A 24,735-nucleotide genomic window follows, 5' to 3' on the forward strand; every position below is an offset into this window, starting at 1 on the left:
CTGATACCAAGGCTCTTGGAATTCCGAACCGGGTAATGATATTCCTCCATATGAACAACTGAACCTGCTTGTCAGTAATTGACGCCAGTGGCTCGGCTTCGGTCCACTTGGTGAAGTAATCAATGCCACAATTAGGAACTTCCTTTGCCCAGAAGCCGGGGGAAAAGGTCCGAGCAGGTCCATGCCCCACTTGTCGAAGGGCAGGACTGCTTGAATGGTGGTGAGGGGAGTGGCAGGCGCCCTTGGATATGCCGAGTGAATCTGGCAGGAGGGACACCGCCGGACTAAGTCCGAGGCATCAGCTTTCAAAGTAGGCCAATAGTATCCTGCTCTTAGCGCCTTTCCGGCTATAGTTCGACCCCTTGATGGCTTCCGCAGGCTCCTTGGTGTATTTCCCGGAGGACATAATTTCCTTCCTCGGGAGTTATACATTGAGGAGGGGATGAGTGAAAGACTTTTTATAGAGCTGCCTTTCATGCCAAAGGAACCAACCTGACTTATGCTTAACCGGTCGGCTTCTTTAGGATCGTGGGTAAGGTCCCGTCTCGCAAGTACTCCACAATTTCACCCATCCAGTTTGAGGATCGATTGAGTACGAGCTGCTCTTTGGCATTTATGCTAGGCTCCTTCAACACTTCCCAAGTTATGGTTCTGGGGGCCGACCCTCAGCAGAACTAGCCATCCGAGCCAGTGCATCGCTTGCTGATTTTCCGAGCGAGGAATGTGGGTAATCCGGAATCCGGACAACCTTGCAATGACGGCTCGGGCTTTGGCCAAGTACATCCTCATGTTATCCTCTTTGGCCTCATAGTCTCCGGAAATCTGACCCACTATAGCTGTGAGTCGGACTTGGCTATGATCGATGTTGCCCCAGCTAGGATGCATAGCTGTATTCCGAGGATGAGGGCCTCATACTCGGCTTCATTGTTAGATCCGAGAAATTCGAACTTAACAGCATATTCAATTTTTTCTCCGACCGGAGGTTTGATGACCAGCCCGGCTCCACAACCACTCTTTGTGGATGATCCATCAACAAGCAACTCCCACTCCTCTTGCGAACCGACCGGGGGTCGAGTTGCGCATTCAGTGATGAAGTCAGCGAGTGCTTGGGCCTTGATGGCCCTTCGGGGCTCGAACTCGAGCCCAAAATCTGCTAACTGGTCTGCCCAGTCACTCATCCGACTCGAGTGATTTCTATTCTCAATGAGCTTCCGGAGCGGTTGTCCGGTTAGAACTTTGATGGGATGTGCTTGGTGTAACACCCCGTATTTTATACCCGTATAGTATATAGTTACATTAATTTATTTAATAAAAATGATTTCAGATTTCTTTTTTTTAAAAAAAAAAAATACTTTTTTTTACTAACTTTGACTTTACCTTTGAAGTGGTTAAAAAAGAAAAAAACTGATTCCTAGATTTACTAGGTTACTATCTAATACATATTAGTATAAGGAGAGAGAAAGTAAAAAGAAAAATAAAAGAAAGTCTTCATCCCTCTTCTAACCTACGTGCAGTAGCTTTTAAAAAAAAAGGATGAAGCTTCCCTCACATTGATCATCTTCTTCTCCATTTATTTTTCCCTTATTTTTGACTCAATACCCTAAATTCACCAATTTCGTTCAACCTTCTTCACAATTCATCCATTCTTCATCTACCTTTACAATACTTAGATATTGTGAGTATTTCAAAGAGGGAAACTTTGGGTTTATTTTGGACGTTTTGGGACGAACTTCGGATCGAAAGGGCGGTTTTCGAGTATTTCTTGTGTGATTTTTGTCTCCCATATTCAAGTAAGTTCTAATCCTAAGTTTAATTTCAGTTTTGTTCAATTTTCAGAAATTTGGGGTTTTATAAATTAGGGTTCATAACAAAATCGAATTGGGGAAAATATGTAATGTGCGAATTTTATATGAGTGGTTCTTATTTGATGCTTAATTTGATGTATCTAGCATATTTTCGAATTTAATTCATCGAATTATTAGTTTTGAGATTTTTGTTTTGTTGGATTGTTGAGCAGAAAATTTGGAAGGTTATTAGCGTAATCATGTTAATTAGTGTTGTTGTTTATTGTTGTTGGTGTTTAAATTTATTTAGATGTCATATTTTTTTTTTAGTTGGAGTGTGTTAATGAATGACAAATTTCCACCACTACATGTAACGGGTTCTAATCATACTGCGAGTGAAATCTTTGATTGCCCAAATTTCATAGAAACATGCATGTATTGATATTCGATGAGTAATGCTCTGATTTAGAAGCTTGAAATTGGAAAGTGAAGAATAAAGTCTATAAAAACATGAGTGTTATTGAATCATTTGAAGTTATTTTGGTAAACGTAAATCACAAAGCGCTCTGCACAAGTATGTGATCTTCATTTGGTTGTCATTCGGTTTTATGTATAAGTGGAGCGTAATAGCCTAATAGGTGTTTTGTATCTATATTTGGTGCACAAAGTATTGTTATTGTATCATGAAAATGTGCTCTGTGTTGAATACTCTTAACGACCAATACAGTATTGTTAGTATTCTAGTGACTACTTTATTTTTTTTTTTATTTTTTTTTTTTGATAAGTTCTCATAAGTTATAGTATGTATACGATAGTAGAAGTATTTTGTTGTGGATTCTATAAGTATAGTCACGAGATAATTTTAGGTATACCACAAGTGACTTATACTATGTATGTTATTATATTGTAGATTTCGGGTTTGTAGAGGAACCCTTTTGACTTGAGTTTTGAGGTTGTGGAGTGTTATTGCTGATAAGGTAAGATTTCTTACTGTGCTTGTACAGATGAGTTGAGAAACTGTTTTATAATGTTTGGAAATTTATTTTTACAATGAGATTGTTTTATGAAGTTTATACGTTGAGATTTAAATGGTTTTCGATATTTATATTGAAAGAGTTTATGAGATTATTCATGAGATTTATATTAAAGGAGGAAGTTCCTCAATGTTACCAAGTTGAGATTTTGAAAGGAGGAAGTTCCTCACCCTTACGAGGGTTTATAGAGTTTTATTGTGGGGTTGCCGGTAAGCGGTATTCTCCGGGTTTGGAAGTATGTTGAGTTAACAGTGTCTCAACAATATATTTTAGTAGTTGGGTGTATGTTGATCAATACACTTGCCATTAGTCTTCCTTCTTGGTTCGTTATCAAGTTAGGGGTATGCATACTAGGGACTTTGGTGTTTACCTTGTCTAGTGAGCCTAGCTAGCTCATTGGACTTTTATATACTTCCTACTCACAGATTACGAAAGGTTATATTTGAAAGTTTTACAGAGTAGTTCAGAAAGAAAGAAATATGCTTATTAGAAAGTTAATTTTAGAAAGTTAATTTTATATATATAATCTGTACACCTTTTAAATGAATTTGTAAGATATTCCTATATATCTTACCTGCACATTGAATAGTTTTGTTTTATTTCAGTATTAAATCTTGCTCAGCCTTTGGCTGATATTATAGTGTTTAATGTGCAGGGACTTGAAGATAGTTAGCTCCAGTTGGGTTAAAGAGTGCGTTGGATCCATTTTGATTTAGTAGGACTTTAAAAAGACTTCCGCTGTTATTTATTTATAGGATTATGTTCTGGTTTGTAATAATTAATTTTACATTCTATTTAGTTGGTCTGTAATAATTAGTTAAAACTTTTGGTTATTGTTTTAGTCAGAACCATTAGCCTTGCGGTTATTATTAATAATTATCGCGGCGTAGCACCTTTGGATTTCCGAGTTAATTTTATTAAGTTGATTTTAGAAGTATTGGAAATTCAGGGTTGTTACACTTGGAAATAGGGCTTGAGCTTCCGGCTCGCCATTACTAAGGCAAAGACCATTTTCTCAACATCGCTGTACTTCGCCTCGGCCCCCCCTATAGGCGTGGCTGATGAAGTAGACAGGATGTTGCTTTCCTTCTCGCTCGGCTATTAGGACTGCGCTAAGAGCATAGTCCGAGACAGCCAAGTAGATGAACAGGGGTTCCCCCGGCAAGGGGGAGATCAGTTTGGGCAAAGATGCCAAGTGATTCTTGAGGTCAGCGAAGGCTTGCTCGGCTTCGTCATCCCATGCGAACTCTTTTCGCTTCAGGGCCTTGAAGAACAACAAGCTTTTATCGGCCGACCGGGAGAGGAACCGACCGAGTGCCGCTAAGCAGCCGGTTAGGCGCTGTACTTCCCGAACATTCCGAGGCGATTTCATTTCTAAGACCGCTTTGATTTTGTCCGGATTGGCCTCTATACCTCTCTCATCTACCAGAAATCCGAGGCACTTTCCCCCTTTGACGCCGAAGACGCATTTTTTAGGGTTGAGCATCATGCGGTATTTCCTTAGGGTGCTCAGCGTTTCTTTCAGATCCGTAGGGTGATCCGACTGGGCCTTGCTTTTGACTATCATATCGTCAACGTATACCTCAATGTTCCGACCCAATTGGTCGCTGAAGATTTTGTTGACGGTTCGCTGATATGTCGCCCCGGCATTTTTGAGGCCGAACGACATCATTTTGTAGCAGTAGACACCCTGAGGAGTGATGAATGATGTATGAACCCTATCCTTCTCGGCCATGGGAATTTGATGATAGCCGACATTTGCATCCATGAAGCTGAGAAGGGCGTGCCCTGCCGTTGAATCGACCAGCCTATCGATCTTTGGCAGAGGGTGATTGTCTTTTGGGCAGGCTTTGTTTAAGTCGGTGAAGTCGACACACATTCGCCATGCCCCACTCGGCTTTTTGACCAAGACCACGTTGGCCAGCCACTCCGAGTATTGACACTCTTCTATGAAACCCGCTTCGAGCAGCTTCTTGACTTCTGCTGCTGCCGCGGCATTTCTTTCGGGACCTTGGTGCCTGAGCTTCTGCTTGATTGGTCTGAACCCCTCTTTGATGTTAAGCTCATGGCACATGATTTTCGGGTCGAGCCCCGGCATTTCTGTGGCCTCATAGGCGAAGACATCTTGGTACTCCGTGAGCACTTGATGATATCTTGCCTTGTTTGCGGGTCCATGGCCTTGCCTACCCTGACAGTCCGACCGGGGTCCTGGCCGATCGCGACTTCTTCGTCCTCTTCGGCTGGCTGAGGACGCTCGTATTGCTTAGGGTTTTCAGTTATGTAACCCCGAGGCTGTTGAGGGCTGACCCCCTTCGTATTTTCTTTTTTTCGAGTCCTTTTGGACGTCGTTGTCCGAGTCCTTTTGGACGTCGGTATTTTGAGGCTATTCACATAGCACTCTCTTGCGGCCTGTTGGTCGCCTTGAATTTTTCCTACCTTCCCGTCATCAGTCTCAAACTGCAAGAGGAGCTGGTAGGTGGAGATGGCGGCCTTGGCCTTGTTTAGCATGGGCCTCCCCATTATTATGTTGTAAGGCAAAGGGATGTCTACCACCAAGAAGTCGATCGGTAGGCTTCTCCCCTTACCCTTTTCACCCATCCGAGTGGGTAATTTTATTGATCCGACCGGGTGGACAGAGTTGCCCCCGAAGCCTATGAGCGGCTGAGCCATGGGGGTAACATCCCGTCGGTGTACTTCAGCTTTTTGAGGCAGTCAAGGGTGATTATATCAGCGGATGACCCACTATCCACCAATACCCTCTTCACCTTTGTATTCGCTACCTTGACTCGATGACAAGGGGGTCGTCGTGCGGAACACGCAACGTCCGACTAGGTTCCCCAAATGTCATGACGGGGCAGCTGCTCGGGGGAGCTGAACATCAAGACCTGATGTTTAAGGTTCTGGAGGTGAGCCTTGCGCGCTCGGCCGGTTAGGCCTCCCGACGCGAATCCTCCAGCGATGACACCGATGAATCCTTCCGTGTCCCCGCTGTTCGACTGACCACCTTTTGCTTCCCCTTTTCTCGCTCGACGTTTAGGTAGGGTTGAGTTTGCCCTGGTCGGCCAAACCGTTCAAGGATTTCTTGAGCTCCCGACAGTCGTTGGTGGTGTGCCACATTCCTTGTGGTAGTCACACCATAAACTTTATCCCTCCGAGACGATGATGTCCGGATGGGCGTTGGCCTGGGAGCCAATTTTTGTTCCGGATGTCAAAGTAGATTTCCTTCCGGTTTTTATTGAATCGGGGGTCGTTGCCATTATCGTGAGCCGATCCCCTCGGCCCCCCGTTCTTTGATGTTTAGGCTGACCCGCGTGACTCCCTTCATCTTTTCTCTTCTTGCCACCCTCGTCCGAGTAGCGGCAGATGTCCGTGGCCTGGATGAACCGTTGGGCCCGAGCCATGGCTTCCGAGTAAGTTTTTACTTCATTCTCGGCCAATGACCATCTGAGCCGACCCGGTTGGAGCCCGGACATGAGGGCGGCGAAAGCTACAGCGTCCTGTAGGTCAGTTATTTTAAGAGATTACTCATTGAACCTCTTTATGTAGTCCGACAAGGATTCATTCTTGTCTTGCTTCACCCCCATGAGATGAAGGCTGGTTTTTCTTTGCCTCTTTCCAGCAACGAACTGGTGGATGAAGAGGTGTTCCAGTATAGCGAAGTCAGTGATGACCCCCGCTGGTAATTCTTGGAACCAATTGAGAGCCAGACCTTTGAGGGTGGTAGGGAAGAAGCGACACCAAGTGGCCTCGCAACTTGTCTGCACGCTCATTTGAGCCTTGTAACTAGCCATATGATCATCTGGGTCGGTTAGGCCCGCAAATGGCTCGATCAGGGGGGTTTTGATTTTCCCTGGGGGTTGGGTCCCCAGGATTTCTTGGCTGAAGGGGATCAGGAACTTGAGCCCTCCTCCGGCTAGTCTAGGAGGCTGAGAATGAGCCGAGTCCCCTTGGCCCTCTCGGTCATTTGCTTTCTTCCTGAGGAACTCCCGAGCGTCATAGCCTTGGCTGAGGCGCTTCTTGTTGTTAAGGAACTCTCGGGCATCTTGGGGTTTCCGACCCGCGCCCCCCCTTGGGGATTTAGATACATGGGTCTCTGCATGCTGATGGGCCGACCCCTGTCGCGCTGACTTTTCTCTTTCCCGGTGGCTCGGGTCTCTCGCATCGGACCGTGGCCGGCTAGGCTGCAGATCTCGATTAGAACGAGAGTTGTCCCTCTGAGAGCGGACGACCGTGCGCTCCCTGGGCTCATGCTGATTGTGCGGGACGACTTGTTGCGGCTGCCTCTGTTGGAGCATGGCCATCATGTCCATCATACCCTTTTGGAAAGTTTCCTGGAGCTGAGCCGTGATAAGGGCCAGGTCAGACGCAAAGAGCGGCTGAGGCTCCACATGCTGAATATGCTGGGATACCGACCGAGGGTCCAGAGTTTGGACGGTAGGTGACCTCCGAGCCGGTGAGGGAGTCCGCTCGGCCTCCCGGTTATGCGCAGGCGAATGACCTCGCTCCGGTCGAGGGATTGGGGGTTCCCGATTATGTGCGGGCGAGTGGCCTCTCTCTGGCCGAGTGACCTGATCGGAGGCTGGCTTGCCGCGAGTGTTTTTGGTTGGTGCCATTGTCAATTGGCGTTCTGAGCTGAGTAGCTGAGTGAGCAAATCTGAGTGAGTGGTGGCGAAGTAACTTTTTGTACTATCCCCACAGACGGCGCCAAACTGTTTCTGTCTAGAAATTAAGGGTTATGATTCCTTTGCTTAGGGAGTACCGGGTCAGATTCGAATGTCCTGAGTTCAAAGTCCGTACGCCGGAATCCTGCAAAAGTAACGGTTAGACTGCCCCGGGGGTTGTTCCGGGATCGCCTCTTCGACGCTCAAGTCAGTGATCAAGCTTAGAGAGATAAAGTCTAGAGAGAGATGCTCTGGTTTGTTAGGTAAGAATTCAATACCTTCTCATTGATGAGGGGGTTGAGTATTTATAGTGCTGGGGATATCCCAACTGTAGGCCAGCTGGAAGGCACTGACAGCTGGGAGGCATTATCACAGGTGGGGCCCGCTGGAAGTTTAAGGCTTTATTGGGCTGGATTATCCCTGGTGGGCCTAACCCAGGAAATAAGCCCAAACAGATTGCGATACTGATGTTTGAGGATGTGTGCTATCTTACTGGTAACTTGTATGAAACTTGTGTTGCTATGAATGCTTTTGGTGGTTGAATCATATGTAGGATAAAGTATCTTTCTAGAATTTATATCCTTTTGGAGGAAAAGGGGTGCTCAATTATGGAGTGAACTTGTTATCTGCAAACAGTAGAAATTGGCCTCCCCTGAATCTAGATGTAATTTAACTTCATTGATTAGAACTTACAAAAGCATGGATTCAAGCTAACTAATTTTCACCTGACCTCTTGAATGGTCGTTGAATTGTCGCTCAGTATCAACGAAATGGTGGCATTAGCTGATTATTAAGACTTCAGAGACATATATTGGTTAATTCATTGCTATAAGTATCCATATCTTATGGCATTAATTAGAAGGTATGTAAGAGATACATCATTTTGTTAAACGATTGCTGCATTACAAATTGAAATTAAGGTGCAAGTCTTGTAAAATTGTGGAGAAGATTGAGTTACACTCATTGTTTATACATTCATAACCTGTGTAAGACTATCTGAGCACCATGTTGAGGTTGTAAAAAGATAACACTTGTCGGTGCATGAGCATAAGATGGTGAAAGCTCAAAGGAGAAGCGTTGTAGAATCATGGATAACGCCATTTTAGTTTCAGCCATAGCAAATCTTTCTCCTACGCATATTCTTGGCCCCCAGCCAAAAGGAAAAAATGCATTATTTCCCCTTGCCGCATTGGAGATTCCTTCAGAAAACCTGTCTGGTTTGAATTCTAGTGCATCATCACCCCAAACTTCTTTATTTCGGTGAACAGAATATATTGGGAAAGTGATCATTGTACCCGAAGGAATTGATAATGCACCTAGAGTTGTGTCCTTATAAATCATTCGTGACAGTTGAAATGCTGGTGGATATAGTCTAAGAACCTCATTAAGTATCATTATCACCTAAAACAAACATATATGCCCAACAGTTCAAGTTTCAGATTAATGTCATTAAGGAAAATGCTAAAAGTAGCAGAAAACTTACTGTCTTCAAGTGGTTTAAACCTTCAAAGTCTGGCACATTCTTCCCAAACATTTGCAATACCTCTTCTCGTGCTCGTGCTTGCCAATTTTGGTGTTTGCTCAACAAAATTAATGTCCAAACTAGTAGTGTTGAAGTAGTTTCTTGCCCAGCTAAGTAGAATAGTTTACACTCTTCAACTACCTCTGTGATACTCATCCCAAGATGCTGATATTTGTTATTTCCATCAACTTGTTGGATTTCTTTTAAATTGGAATCCATGAGTATACCCAACAGGTCAGTCTTTACTGCTTCTCCAGCCTCGATTTCTTCCTTCCGTTTGTTTATAATTGCACGCAGCGAAGTATGTATTTGATCTTCTAATCTCTTAAATCTTCTATTTTTTGGTGTCGGAATGTATCTAAAACCACAAACACAAGCAGCAAGATTATAAGTTCCTCTGATTAACAAGTCAGTAAGTGGTAAGAATGCAGGATGCTACACTATAAATTACCTGTATCCTGGGATATAAAGCGAGTGTATCATAAGAAGAGCTAGATCTGTCTGCTCCTTGAGAAGTTCAAATATCCTTTGTCCCTCTTCATAGCTGCTACCAAATGCTGCTCTAGAGATTACATCCGCAGTAAGTTTTGTTAACTCCAGCCACGCATCAAGCTCCCCTGAACCCGTTTCAGCTACTACCATCTCCCATTTGTTGATCATCTCTAAACAACTGTCGCCAAATGCCGGCAACATAAGCTGTAAGATACATCAAAGATCAATTACTTTTTTGTTTTCTAAGCATTGAAACTTTTAACATAGATTCTTGGGATTGTCTGCTGTCAGATGACTGCAGAAATAAATAATTGAAGATTTATTTATATAGGGAATGACCTTCAACTTCTCCATATGGAAGGCAGGATTAATGATCTTCCGATGTTTGGCCCATTTCTCTCCCTCATAGCTGACAAGCCCTGGAAAAAGCTTATCAAATACAGGATTGAATTTCGCTTTCCGAAATTCCTGCATCTTTGTAAAAGCCTCTCTGATTAACTCTGGCTTTGAGATGCTGATCATTGGCATTGGACCTGCCCATACGAAATAGTCCGTTCCTGCATCATAAAACTAACTTATCACTTTATTTGGAAGTGTACATTATAATCTCAATTAAAATCTCAATATAATCAGGAATCAGGAATCAGGAATCAGGATCATCTGCCAAGAGCTAAGATTTTAGATTACATACCGAATTTGGTGGAATGTTGATGGCCTAGAGGATCAACACGCGAAACATAATCATTGGAGAAGCCATTCATGGGGTTTTCTAATGCTTGAGTGCGTATGGACGCGTAATCTTTCATGTCTCCAATCAAGAACTGGTAAGAAGTACCAGGTAGACCTTGTTGTCTGAAACATTTCTCCAGCTTTTTGGGTCTGAACCATACCCAGTTCACTACTTTGATTAACCCTGTCACAAGAATTATACAGACTACTGATATCAATATAGAGCTTGCTGTTACAGTTTCCATCTCTGGTGGCTGGTTTTATTTTCTCTTCAGTTCATGATATACAGCGTTTTGTGTTATATATACTACCTCCATATTCTTTTAGTTGCACCATTTGTCTTTTTGACACTATTTATTAACCAACTTTGTTAAGCTATCTTGCACTGTTATATAAAAAAACATAGTCAAATGAAGTCTTGCCAGATTCTTCTGAATGCAAGAATTCCAAATATTAAAATTTTCTTATTTTTACTTATACCCAATAAGAGATATTAATGTTCAAGGAAATATCTCGACAATGTAAAAAAATAAATGGTGCAACTCAATTTTTTTATCTGTTTATGAGAACTAAAACAGAGGACGCAGGGAATGACGTCAGTTCATTAGGTCTAGTGTGCACGTCAACGCCTTTTTTTTAATTATTATTTCCTTTTTTTTTCTTGGGGAAGAAGTAAAATTTTTTATTTAATCAATGATATTTAATTAATGAGTTGCCTAAGTATAAGTGGATTTAATAGTCATCTTCATGAAGTGGACCACGTGGTTGCCTGTTGCAGGTCTGCCGATCTTGGATAATGTATCCTATTGATCATGGCAATTTGAATGAGAAATGGTAAATCTCTTATAATTGCCGTATAAATAGATAAAGCTTATACTTATTTGGCTTGATTATAATATATAATTGTTTAGGGAAGTAAGCAAATAAGAGAGCAGTGTTTACCAAGATGCAAAAAACATGTATTATTATTTTTTTTAGAAAACCCAGAAAAGGGGTTATATTATATCTTTCAAAGCAAAAGAAATCACATCATCCGGGATATCATCCACCCACAAACGTTTGTCAATCTCCCAAGGTTGGAGATGAGCTAACATATAATCAACCTTATTCCCAGAACGTTTAACAAAAGACCATTCAACATTAGAAAAAGAGTTAACTAAATCTAAAACATCATCAATTATTAAATGAAAATCACTAGAACCCCTTTCCGCTTCTTAAAGCTTGGATAGCCAAGAGATTATCGCTCTCAACTTCCACATGAGCATAGCCTAGCTCCAAAGCCACCTTCAACCCATAGAAAATTGCCTTTGCATCCGCAACTCGGGTCTCCCACGTCTCATGAAACTGGAATGTGCTCGCAGCTAGCACCTCACCCATATAGTCCCGACTCCCGACATACAACACCAATACCACAACCCAAAGAACCCACCAACCCCGCATCAACATTTACCTTCATCCAATGGGGAGCAGGTTTCGCTCACGAAGTGGGGTGGGCCAAACTCTCGGAGCTCGCTACTACATGAATTTGGCGAGCCTCCAAGGTTTCGCTGCGTATCTAATTGTTACTCCTTGTCAATTGATAGGAAACCAGGCTTCTCTCCAATCTTCCAATTAATGAATTTAGAAGCTTACACATGGATAGCAGTTAAAACAAAGGCTATGATTGTTTTTCTCTCCTAGTCTATTATCTAATTAGTTATTAGGTCTGAGCTATGTCCTAGGTAAGAAAATTTTTTATCTATTAATATAATACTTTATGATAATAACACTAAATACAATGTGAAATGTGTGACTTGCGATCGACGCGAATGGTGCGCCCGCACCAAATGTAGGTGCGCCCGCACCAGGACTGGTGCGCCCGCACCATCAGAGTGGTGCGCCCGCACGTCACTACGGCAGAATCTACAACGTTGAGGCAGAAGCATTTGGTGCTCCCGCACATTTGTCTGGTGCGCCCGCACCAGGAGTCGGTGCGCCCACACCTATCGGGAACGCGGATTTTCTCCGGTTTCGTTTAATGAGGGTTTTAAATAGTGCCCTAATTATATGCTTTGTTTTCTACCACAAATTAGAGAGAGAGATTAGAGAGAAACACAATAGAGGAGATTAGAGAGAGTCTTTGAGATTCAATTGCAAACTTATTCAATTGAATCTTGCCTATTGTACTTGTAATCATCTCGTTCATAGTGAAACAATCTTTTCCCCTGCCTTGAGGACGTAGCTATCACATTGATAGTGAACCTCGTTAAATCTTGTGTGTTCTTTATTCGTTTTCTTGAGTTTATTGCTTTGATAATCGCTTCCGTTGCAACAAACTTGGTATCTGAGCTTGAGATTAAAATCAGCGTTAGGGTTTTGGGAAGATGAATACGATGAACTCAAAGATTGATAAGTTTATGGGGAGGAACAGTTTTGGACTATGGCAGATAAAGATGCGCGCTTTGTTGAAGCAACAAGGCATCTGGAAACCTCTTGTCAAGAGTGACAAGAGTGGAGCGGCTGGAGGCCCTAGTGAGGCCGATTTGGAGGCGATGGAGGAGAAGGCTCACTCCACGATTTTGCTGTGCTTGGCAGACGATGTGATCACAGAGGTTGCAGATGAGATCACTGCGGCAGGTCTGTGGGCGAAGTTGGAGAGTCTCTACATGACGAAGTCACTCACCAACAAGTTGCTTTTGAAGCAACGGCTGTTTGCCTTGCGTATGCAAGGAGGTACGTCTCTAAGAGATCATTTAGATCAACTTAATACTATTTTACTTGATTTGCGTAATATAGATGTTAAGATTGAGGATGAAGATGCTGCTTTGATTTTGCTTGTTTCACTTCCACATTCATATGAGAACTTTGTTGAGTCATTTGTTGTTGGGAGAGAGACTGTGACCCTAGAGGAGGTAAAGTCAGCACTTTTTACTAGGGAGTTGTGCCATAAGGCGGCAACGACTGAGAGTGGTGGAGATTCAGGGGCTGGGTTGGTGGTGAACTCGGCTAAGGGGAAGGGTCCTAAGAAGAAGAAAAATTCTAAGGGTAAAGAGACCAATCCTAGGAATGTCTGTCACTATTGCAAAGAACCTGGCCATTGGAAGAATAAATGTCCCAAGAATCCTAAAGCTTCCCATGCTAACATTGCACAACAGGATACGAAATATGACTCCGAAGAGGACCTAGCATTAGCTGCTGTTGATATGCCTAGTCCGTCTGATCGTTAGATTTTAGATTCGGGATGTTCTTACCATATGTGTCCAAATCGTGATTGGTTTACTTCTTATGAGTCTTGTAATGGTGGTAATGTTACTATGGGTAATGATGCTGCTTGTAAGGTTGTAGGGAGGGGTTCCATCAAGATAAGGACTTCGGGGGGTGAGATTCGTACATTGATGAATGTTAGACATGTTCCACAGTTAAAGAAAAATCTGATTTCTCTGGGTGTCTTAGATGAAGGAGGGTTTACTTTTTCTAGCTCGGATGGGGAACTATGTGTGTGGAAAGGTTCGAAGTTGGTGCTTAAGAGCACTAAGTTGGGTACTCTGTATGTGTTACAAGATACTACTCTGACTGGTTCTGCTAATGTTGCATCTACAAGTTCTGAGGAGATGACTAAGTTGTGGCATAGACGACTTGGGCATATGGGTGAGCGTGGGATGCAGATATTATCCAAGATGAACCTTCTTTGTGGCCACAAGGTGAAGAACCTTGAGTTTTGTGAGCACTGTGTGTTGGGTAAGCAACACAGGACTAAGTTTGGGAAGGGGCTGCACATAACTAAGGCGACACTGGATTATATTCACTCAGATTGCTGGGGCCTGCTCGGGTAGAAGGTATAGGAGGATTCACTTATTTTGTGACTTTTATTGATGATTTCTCCAGGTACTATTGGCTTTAAGCATAAGGGAGAGGCTTTTAAGACTTTTGTGCAATGGAAAGTCTTAATGGAAAATCAGACAGGCAAGAAAGTTAAGAGGCTACGTACGGATAATGGTTTAGAATTTGTTAATGATGAGTTCAATGAGCTTTGCAGGGACGCAGGGATAGTGAGACATCGCACTGTCAGGAAAACACCACAGCAGAATGGTGTTGCAGAGCGCATGAACCAGACTTTGCTAGAGAGAGTTCGATGCATGCTTTCTAATGCAGGATTGACTAGGAAGTACTGGAGTGAAGCCGTGAAAACGGCATGTTACCTGATAAACCGTGGTCCTCATACAGGTATTGACTGCAAGGTACCTTATGAGGTATGGTCTGGGAGAAGTGCTGAGTATTCTGGTTTGCGTGTCTTTGGTTGTATGGTCTATTATCATGTGAATGAGGGTAAACTTGAACCAAGGGCTAAGAAGGGTTGTTTTTTGGGGTATGGAGATGGTGTAAAGGGTTACAGGATTTGGTCCCCATCAGAAGGGCGTGTTATACTTAGTAGAGATGTTACTTTTGATGAAAACACTATGTTTGTATCTGCTAACAAACCTGCAGGTGATACTGATGAGAGCACAGTTGAAGGATCTGAGCAAGTAGTTGCTTCAGAATCCACTCCACAGCCACAGGTTCGAACTCAGGGGAAGGATGATGATGCTCCAGTGAGTTCTCCCATTGTGGAGACTAGTCAGAGGGATGTAGCTGTTGTTGATGAGAGAGCTGATGTTGAGTCTGATCATGAGAAAACTGTTGTTGAAGGTCAGAAACGACCTAGGAAGAAGACGCAGAGACTGATTGAACAGATAGAGGGCAGGAATGTTCCTGGCCGAAACTGCTGTGTAGAGGAGATGATTGGTTATGCATTACATGTAGCTGAAGATATTGAGTCACCTGAGCCAATGTCCTACAGGAAGCAGTTTCTAGTAACGAATCAGCTAAGTGGTTAGTTGCTATGAGTGAGGAGATGGAGTCTCTTCACAAGAACCAGACATGGGAACTAGTGAGGATACCACAGGGTCGTAAGGTGGTTGGTTGCAAGTGGGTTTTCAAGAGGAAAGAGGGAACTTCAGAGGGTGAAAGTGTCAGATATAAGGCCAGGCTAGTTGCAAAAGGGTTCAGTCAGAGGGAAGGGGTCGACTACAATGAGATTTTCTCACCAGTGGTTCGTTATACTTCTATTAGAGTGTTATTAGCAATGGTAGCACATTTTGATCTGGAACTTGAGCAGTTAGATGTGAAAACAGCTTTCCTACATGGGGAGTTGGAGGAGGATATTCTGATGAGTCAACCAGAGGGGTTCGTTGTTAAAGGAAAAGAGAAGTTTGCTTGCAGTCTGAAGAAGTCCTTGTATGGACTTAAGCAGTCACCCAGACAGTGGTACAAGAGGTTTGACAGCTTCATGGTTGAGCATGGTTTTGACAGGAGTCCATATGATTGTTGTGTTTATCATAGCAAGGTGGAGGACGGTTCATATATTTACTTATTGTTATATGTTGATGACATGCTTATTGCAGCAAAGAAGAAGTCAGACGTGTTGAAGTTGAAGAAGCTTCTGAGTTCCGAGTTTGACATGAAAGATTTGGGAGCAGCAAAGAAGATTCTTGGCATGGAGATCTATAGGGATCATGGACGGAAGAAACTTTTCCTTTCTCAGAAAAGTTATATCTTGAAGGTACTTGACAGGTTTGGTATGAGTACTGCGAAATCTATTGATACTCCTGCTGCTGCAAATGCTCGTCTTTCTGTTGTGCTTTCTCCTCAATCTGATGAGGAAAAAGAGTATATCTAAGGTTCCGTATGCTAGTGTTGTTGGTAGTCTGATGTATGCTATGGTTTGCACTAGGCCAGACTTAGCACATGCTGTTAGTGTTGTGAGCAGGTTTATGACTCAACCAGGGAAGGAACACTGGCAGGCAGTGAAGCGGATTTTCCGCTACTTGAGAGGAACGGCAGATGTGGGTCTCATTTATGGGAATGATACTGGGTGTTTGGTGACCGGATATTCTGATTCGGACTATGCAGGTGATATAGACACTAGAAGATCGATGACTGGGTATGTATACACTCTAGGAGGTTATGTGGTTAGTTGGAAGGCTACTTTGCAGTCTTCAGTGACTTTGTCTACTACGGAGGCTGAGTACATGGCTTTGACTGCTGCAGCAAAGGAGGGTATATGGTTACGTGGTTTGGTTAGTGATCTGGGTCTTCACCATGATCGTGCTATTGTGTATTGTGATAGCTTGAGTGCTATTTGTCTTGCCAAGGATCAGGTACACCATGATAGGACTAAACACATTGATGTAAGGTACCATTTTCTGAGAAGTGAGAAGAGGATAGTGGTGAAGAAAGTTGGGACTGCAGACAACCCAGTTGATATGTTCACCAAGCCAGTTCCAGTTCGCAAGTTCAAACATTGCTTGGACTTGTTGAACGTTGATAGTCACATATGACCTTGTGAGAGGTTGTGCCTCAAGGTGGAGGCAATCCCGGCCCCGGGATAAAGTGGGCAAGCCCGGCATCGGGTTAAAGATGCGATTGCAGGAGGGGAAAGAGTATCTCAAGTACTGTTGAAGAGATACATGTTTGGTTGATTGTTTTGAGGTGGAGTTGTGTGGTAGATGCAAGTCAAGGTGGAGATTTGTGAAATGTGTGACTTGCGATCGTTGCGAATGGTGCGCCCGCACCAAATGTAGGTGCGCCCGCACCAGGACAGGTGCGCCCGCACCATCATAGTGGTGTGCCCGCACGTAACTACGGCAGAATCTACAACGTTGAGGCAGAAGCATTTGGTGCGCCCGCACATTTGTCTGGTGCGCCCGCACCAAAAGGTGGTGCGCCCGCACCTATCGGGAACGCGGATTTTCTCCGGTTTCGTTTAATGAGGGTTTTAAATAGTGCCCTAATTGTATGCTTTGTTTTCTACCACAAATTAGAGAGAGAGATTAGAGAGAAACACAATAGAGGAGATTAGAGAGAGTCTTTGAGATTCAATTGCAAACTTATTCAATTGAATCTTGCCTATTGTACTTGTAATCATCTCGTTCATAGTAAACAATCTTTTCCCCTGCCTTGAGGACGTAGCTATCACATTGATAGTGAACCTCGTTAAATCTTGTGTGTTCTTTATTCGTTTTCTTGAGTTTATTGCTTTGATAATCGCTTCCGTTGCAACATACAACTTAGTCTAGTGGTTAAGACTTTAATATATGGATTATATGACCTAAAACTCCCTAGGGAGAGTGTCACGTCACACGTGGTACGATTTCTTGTTTATGCACGCCTTTTAATATATTTGTATAGATTATTAATTACAAGCAAAGCAAGTTTATAAGGATTTCTTTTAGCTACTTCATCAAGTACTATATTCATGGAATTGCAAACCCAAGGGTGAAATAACATAATGTGTCAAATGTGATTACGTGAGATATCAGAATTATTTTTCCATCTTTTTGGGTATTTACTGCAGGGATTGACGGTTGCTCATGGATTGAAAGTCTTACTTGCTACTTGTTACCTGTAGGAACCAAACAACCCTCAATGTAGCTGAAATTGTAGTTTCATTGATTGAAACTGATATAAGGAGAATCGTAAGCCCGAATGCCAAAACACACACAAAAATTAGAATTCAGCAGTTTATGAAGTGAGGAGGCATTCAAAAGATTTCAACTTCTCTGTCATTTGTGTTCCAAGACTCACTGCAGAAGAATCTAGCAGTTCAGGTAAAAAGTAGTGGTGCAAAATGCTAAAGTAAATTCAGTTATTGTACTTGAGAGAAAGAGTTTGAGCATAAGCTGAGTTAGCTTCTACTATGTACAAAAGCAGTGTAGAATGAGGAAGAGCTTGAAGGACCTTGACCTCTATTTAGGAAGTGGACATTATTCTTGAGAGTACCGAGACCACTATGAATGTTCGAAGTATTAAAGCTTGTGTAAGACTATCTGAGCACCATGTTGAGGCTGTAGGAACATAACGGTTTCAGGTGCATGAACGTAGGATGGTGATAGATCAAAGGAAAAACGTTGTAGAATCATGGATAATGCCATTTTTGCTTCAGTCATTGCAAATTTTTCCCCTATGCATATTCTTGGTCCCCAACCGAAGGGAAAAAATGCATTAGTCCCTTTTGTTGCCTTCGAGATCCCTTCAGCAAACCGGTCTGGTTTGAATTCGTGTGCATCATCACCCCAAGACTCCTGATTCCGGTGAATAGTATGCAGAAAGAAAGTGATTAATGCACCCGAAGGAACTGAAAATGCACCTAGATTTGTGTCCTTGTTAACGTATCTTGTCACTTGCATTGCAGGAGGATAGAGTCTCAGGACCTCATACAATATCATGGTCACCTATAGAAACATATCACGTTGTTAAAAATATCATATAAGTACCACTTATATCATACTAGGAAAAAACAAAAAATCACAAAACCTACTGTTTTCAGTTGGCGTAATCCTTCAAAGTCTGGCACATTATCCCCGAATGTTTGCAATACTTCTTCTTGCGCTCGTGCTTGCCAATCTTGGTGCTTGCTCAATAAAATCAAAGTCCAAACTAATAGTGTTGATGTAGTTTCTTGTCCGGCCAAGTAGAACAGTTTACACTCATCAATCACCTCTTCTAGGCTCATCCCAACAGGACGATTCTTGTTGTTACCAGCTTGTTGAATTTCCTTTGAATTAGAATCCAAGAGTATGCCCAACAAGTCAGCCTTTACTGCTTCTCCAGCCTCAATATCTGCCTTCCTCTTGCTGATAATTGCACGCAATGAAGTATGTATTTTGTCTTCGATATCCTTAAACCTCCTATTTCTTTTTGTTGGAATGAATCTGAACACAAGCGACAGTGTTAAAACCTTACATTGCTTGATCTTTGTATGTTAATAAGTGGATGCTATATATTAGTTACCTGCGTCCTGGAAAATAAATTGATTGTAGCATAAGAAGAGTTACTTCAGTTTGCTCCTTGAGAAGTTCAAATATCCTTTGTCCTTCCTCATAATTGCTACCAAATGCTGCTCTAGAGATCACAGTAGCAGTGAGTTTCATCAGATCCGGCCATACATCTAGCTCACCTGAACCCGTTTTAGCTACGACCATCTCCCATCTATTGATAATCTCTGCACAACTATCACAGAATGCTGGCAACATAAGCTGTAACAAGCACCAAAAGTAAGTTTATCACCCTAGAAACTTGATTGTTCAGAATTCAGATAATTTGAGTCAGTATCTTGTTCATTCTTGATTATGATATATATCTCAGGTATTAATGATATCATGTGGATAAGATTGCTCGAATCACCTCTTTATTAGACCTGAAAGGTTTTTAATAAAAGAAAAAAGCTAAATGCAGCCCTAAGGGCTGCATATAAGAAGCTAAAAAACGGAAAAAACAAACATTAACTGATCCGGTTGCATGTTGAGTTATGGTTAATCGATTCAAACATAAACTCTACAGACTTCAGTCTCCTTGGTAAATGATGGTTACTAAAATAAAGTGAAGAATGCAAGAGAATAACCTTCAACTTCTCCATATGAAAGGCAGGGTTGATCAACTTCCGATGTTGTGCCCATTTCTCTCCCTCATAACTAACAAGGCCTGGAAAAAGCTTGTCGAAAACCGGGTTCACCTTCGGCTTCCGAATATCATGTGTCTTGGTGAAGGCCTCTATCACCATCTCTGGTTTTGAGATACTCAGCATAGGAATAGGGCCAAACCAGAGGAAGAAGTCGTTTCCTGCATTAATGCCAATAAAGAAAAATTTGTGGTATCACTTTCTCAGAAACAGATTCTCTGCCTTCGTGATTATTCTTGCTTATGTGGTCAATTTTAATAACTTTGATCTTTAGTAAATTCAAAGTCATAACTATTTATATTGTGAAACCATTACTGAACAATTTACCATCGAATTATTTTTGGGCAAAATTGACCTCAACACCCTGAACTAGATAGAGATAAGATACTTCATCTGTTTTATCATTATTGCAACATATTTCATTGACACATTATTCAAACAAATGTCATGTGAGGAGGAAAGGATAAAGATAGATAAAAAGTGGGACTCATGTGATTGATAGGAAATAGATAGAAATAAGATATTACCAAATAAAGAAAAAATGTAATTAATATGAGACTTCGGGATAAGAAAAACATTGCAATCACAAAAGAATGGAGGCAGTATTCTTTTAAAAATCAGATGTTATCTAGTCTATTTGGTCTTATAAGAGACTGCATACATATAATTTAATATATGTATGCAGTCTCTTATACAATATTTTATTTCTATTGCAACTTTTACATAACTTTTATTAATAATAATAATAATTATTATTATTATTATCATTATTATAAGAACAACAATAATAATTATAATCATAATAATTATTATTATTACTAAAAATAATTATATAACTCAAGTCATTAATTTATAAGAGCACTTTTACAATGTTTCACACTTTCTCTTTAAAAAAATGTTTCACACTTGAGAAGTCGGCAAACTCAACTCTTTTTTTCCATATAAAATAAAATAAGATATACAAACAACTATGACTTGAGCAAAAAAGAAATAAATATCGTGTAACTTCATATAGCTAGAAAGATTTGGAATTCGGTAGGAAGAGGTATACCGAATCTAAATTTATAATTTGTATCTCACACTTAGCTTATTTTGAAATGTAATCCGAACTTAGTAGTTTCATTGTCATGAATTTGAGATATCATATTTTATATATTTCTTATTTTTGCGTCAATCTTATGTTCTTAACACGTGGCTTTTAATTTTCTATTATTAATAACAACAAAATAACTTAATATAATGATAACAATGACATTTATAATGGTAACAACAAGATTAATAATAATTACCAATATTAATAAGTACACAACAACAACAACAACAACAACAACAACAACAACAACAATAATTCTTTTGAACAAATGTACTAGTAAATAATAATACTCCCTTTGTATTTTTTTATCTTTCTCACTTAAAATCTTGACACTATTCACAATTAGATAGAATCTTTTAGATTTTTCTCAATATATAAGAAAAATATAGTCGTGTGGGGTCTTGTTGGATTCGTCTAATGAGTACTTTATTAATATTCAATTATTATAGATTTACTAATATGTAATGAAAGATATTTAATAATAATAATGAGTTTTTAAATATAAGCATGATCTGAACTGATCTGAACTTATTTTTTCTGATCTGATCTGATCTGATCTGATTAGATCTGAAATAAGCAAAAATAAGGTGAACTGAACATAGCCTAAGAAGATAAAGGACTGCATTTTTAAATATAGTGACTAGTTTAATCTATCCAATGACCAATTTATATATTCAGTGACTAGTTCAATCCATTCAGTAATCACATACTTTAATTTATTTAGTGATTAGTTTAATCCATCCGCTAAGAATGTTGGGTTATTTATTAAGATTGTCCATTATAGTTCAAGACTCAAAGGAAAACAAAGGAAGGATAAGAGAAGGGATGACTTGGTGAGAAATATCTAAAGATAATATTGGGTTAGATGAGAGAGAATAATTTTGTTGGGAGATTATACTAAGATTAGATTGCTTATTGTAATAATTTGTACCTAGGACTTTAGATCGAATCCAATCCATATCACTGTCACTACACTCACTTAGGCTATGTTTAGTTCACCTGAAATTTTCTAATCTGAACTTATCGGATCTGATCTGATCTGAACTTATTTTTTCTGATCTGATCTGATTTACAAGATCTTTTCTTTTATAAAATATATTATTACTATTATATTATTTTTTTGTAATTCATTATTATGCAATACAGATCTTCTTTATAGTATTACTATATTATCATTTTATTTCTATTACAACTTTTATTAATAATAATAATTATTATATTATTATTTTAAGAACAACAATAATAATTATAATCATAATTATTACTATTATTACTAAAAATAATTATATAACTCAAGTCATTAATTTATAAGAGCACTTATACATTGTTTCACACTTTCCCTTAAAAAAAATGTTTAACACTTGAGAAGTCGGCAGACTCAACTCTTTTTTTCCATATAAAATAAAATAAGATATACAAACAACTATGATTTGCGCATAAAAGAAATAAATAGCGTGCAACTTCAAATAGCTAGAGAGATTTGAAATTCGGTAGGAAAAGTTGTACCAAATCTAAATTTATAATTTGTATCTCACACTTAGCTTATTAATTTTGAAATGTAATCCGAACTTAGTAGTTTCGTTGTCATGTATTTGAGCTATCATATTGTATATATTGCTTATTTTTGCGTCAATCTTATGTTCTTAACACGTGGCTTTTAATTTTTTATTATTTAATAACAACAAAATAACTTAATATAATGATAACATTGACATCTATAATGGTAACAACAAGATTAATAATAATCACCAATATTAATAATTAATAAGTACAACAACAACAATAATAATCCTTTTGAACAAATGTACTAGTAAATAATAATATTCCCTTTGTATTTTTTTTTATCTTTCTCACTTAGAATCTTGACACTATTCACAAGTAGAGAGAATCTTTTAGATTTTTCTCAATATATAAGAAAAATATAGTCATGTGGGGTCTTGTTTGATTCGTCTCAATGAGTATTTTATTAATATTCAATTAGTATAATTTTTACTAATATATAATGAAAGATATTTAATAGTAATAATGAGTTTTTAAATATAAGTATGATCTGGTCTGGTCTGATCTGATTCATCTGAACTTATTTTTTATGATCAGATCTGATCTAAACTTATTTTTTCTGATCTGATCTGATCAAATTAGATCTAAAATAAGCAAAAATAAGGTGAACTGAACATAACCTTAGTCGTTCATTTACACAAAACAAACCAATTTTAAGCTCACTAAGGTGGGTTGCGTTGACCTACAACATGTTATTTAGGACCCTTCCTCTAATCTGCCTAGATTAAAAATTTAGTTAAAAAAAAAATACAAGTTCTATTAGCAAAAACAAGAAAAGAAATGACTTTGATTAGAGAAAAGAAATTCAATAAAATTGAGGTGAAAAGAACGGGATCCTACTTCCTAGTAACTACATCATGAATTTCAGATTCTTCAACCAAGAAATTGACAGAAAAAAACAGTGAGAAGATAGAATAGATACCAAATCTGGAAGCGAGATGATGGCGAAAAGGTTCCACTCGCTGAAAATAATCATTAGAGAATCCATTCATGGGAGTTTTTAGAGCTTGAGTGCGCATGGACGTAAAATCTTTGAGATCTCCAATCAAGAATTTATAACAAGTACCAGAGAAACCTTGTTGTTTAAGCAATCTTTCCAACTTCTTAGGTTTCAACCATACCCAGTTCACCACCTTAATTAATCCTGTAACAATTATTACACAAAATATTGATATCAAAACAGAACTTAATGTCATCGTCTCCATTGCTCACTCTTTGTGAAATCTCAAGATTATATCCTCTAAACTTTATTGTTAGCAGAATACTTATAGATGATTCAGGGGATGATGTCATTGGTGTGAACTGTGAACTGTGAACTGTCTGATTCTAAATTGATAGTCAACTCTCATTTTCTTAATCAAGTGGTCTTGTGCATAGTGATTGTACCCTTTATTACTTGACTAATTAGGGAGTTTAATGATTCTTGACCTTCAAGAATAGAAATAGATTATTGGCCCACCTCTCATTCTTAAGCACCCGGCGTGATTAGTTACTTTTGTCTGGGGTCGATATCTTTACTCCTTATGTTTTTTTTTTAATTGTTACATTATTTGAACACGTAGTTTAAAATGTTCATAAATTCTTAATATTTCTTATTCATTTTAAGTACAAATTAAATTATAAACTTCGATATTATAAATCTATATATAGAGATTATCTAACAAGATCATACGTGACTATATTTTTCTTTATTAAAAAATTACAATAATTGGTCAAAGTTGATAGTTTGATTTCCTAAAATGAAAATGTAGCGATATAAAAGAAACGCAAGGAGCATAAAAAAATCTTTATTTTCTCCCATGAATTTTGTTTTTTAATTCCTTGAAGAACAAGTGAAATTGTCGAGTAATACTTTATTGGTTTCAGGGTGTATCCCCGTAAAGGTGGAGCTAATAAATCATGTTTATTGAAGGTTGATTAATCTCGTCAAATTTGGCGTATGTGTCATATCTAACGTGTATATTATAATTCAGTTTCATATTACTTGCAACCAGTGGCAGATCCACCTTTTAAGAAGTGGGGTTGACCCCACTTGAATTAGTAAAATTATGAAATTTTGCTTTTAAAATTTATTTTCGAAAACAATTATCTTTATAATTGACTATTTAACTCCAATAAAATTTAATAATTATATGGTGACTCCACAAAATATTTTTTCAGATTCCACCTATGCTTGCAACTTGAGTCACATGTAGGAACCAAACAACCTTGAATCTAGCTGAAATATTAGTTTCATTAGTTGAAACTGAGTAAATGCCAAAAGTAGGCATCGAGAAAGGATAGGAGTTAGCTCAAGTGGTAGAACGCTCCTCCTTGGCCCCTGAGGTCAAGGGTTCGATCCTTACCCTCAGCATTCTGTTGGGGTGTTTCCTTAGCATGCTATGC

At 39.7% G+C, this 24,735-nt stretch overlaps 2 protein-coding genes and 1 long non-coding RNA gene across 3 annotated transcripts; 1 reads left to right on the top strand and 2 right to left on the bottom strand.

Moving 5' to 3' along the window:
• Positions 1 to 1,534: 1,534 nt before the first annotated feature.
• Positions 1,535 to 3,722, top strand: LOC125497984 (uncharacterized). Its single transcript, XR_007274761.2, has 3 exons — positions 1,535 to 1,790; positions 2,695 to 2,761; positions 3,474 to 3,722. It is a non-coding gene; the product is annotated as an uncharacterized LOC125497984 (long non-coding RNA).
• A 4,568-nt stretch (positions 3,723 to 8,290) lies between these two features.
• On the bottom strand, positions 8,291 to 10,514 carry LOC104894234 (cytochrome P450 72A397). The gene is made up of 5 exons (XM_048644138.2): positions 10,185 to 10,514; positions 9,833 to 10,050; positions 9,453 to 9,697; positions 8,963 to 9,359; positions 8,291 to 8,880 (listed from the first exon to the last, which is right to left on the bottom strand). The coding sequence occupies exons 1-5, from the start codon at positions 10,465 to 10,467 to the stop codon at positions 8,455 to 8,457; spliced, it is 1,569 nt and encodes a 522-aa protein (XP_048500095.1). The 5' UTR covers positions 10,468 to 10,514; the 3' UTR covers positions 8,291 to 8,454.
• A 7,227-nt stretch (positions 10,515 to 17,741) lies between these two features.
• Positions 17,742 to 23,649, bottom strand: LOC104894235 (cytochrome P450 CYP72A219). The gene is made up of 5 exons (XM_010680425.4): positions 23,273 to 23,649; positions 19,641 to 19,858; positions 19,031 to 19,275; positions 18,558 to 18,951; positions 17,742 to 18,471 (listed from the first exon to the last, which is right to left on the bottom strand). Exons 1-5 carry the CDS (start codon positions 23,553 to 23,555, stop codon positions 18,046 to 18,048), a joined length of 1,566 nt encoding a protein of 521 aa, XP_010678727.2. The 5' UTR covers positions 23,556 to 23,649; the 3' UTR covers positions 17,742 to 18,045.
• Between the last annotated feature and the right edge of the window lie 1,086 nt (positions 23,650 to 24,735).

The sequence above is a fragment of the Beta vulgaris genome, chromosome 5 (genome assembly GCF_026745355.1).
Source record: "Beta vulgaris subsp. vulgaris cultivar EL10 chromosome 5, EL10.2, whole genome shotgun sequence".
In the NCBI taxonomy this organism is placed as follows: Eukaryota; Viridiplantae; Streptophyta; class Magnoliopsida; order Caryophyllales; family Amaranthaceae; genus Beta; species Beta vulgaris.

Bases quoted from the DNA above. Each gene is read 5' to 3' on its own strand.
- LOC104894234 (XM_048644138.2), bottom strand. From the start codon at position 10,467: ATGGAAACTGTAACAGCAAGCTCTATATTGATATCAGTAGTCTGTATA. The intron at 9,360-9,452 runs GTAATTTATAGT...TTGTGGTTTTAG, and splicing joins CTTTATATCCCAGGATACAG to ATACATTCCGACACCAAAAA. The intron at 8,881-8,962 runs GTAAGTTTTCTG...TGTTTGTTTTAG, and splicing joins GTTTAAACCACTTGAAGACA to GTGATAATGATACTTAATGA.
- LOC104894235 (XM_010680425.4), bottom strand. From the start codon at position 23,555: ATGGAGACGATGACATTAAGTTCTGTTTTGATATCAATATTTTGTGTA. The intron at 19,859-23,272 runs GTATCTATTCTA...GCATTAATGCAG, and splicing joins TCATCTCGCTTCCAGATTTG to GAAACGACTTCTTCCTCTGG. The intron at 19,276-19,640 runs GTTATTCTCTTG...TGCTTGTTACAG, and splicing joins TTCATATGGAGAAGTTGAAG to CTTATGTTGCCAGCATTCTG.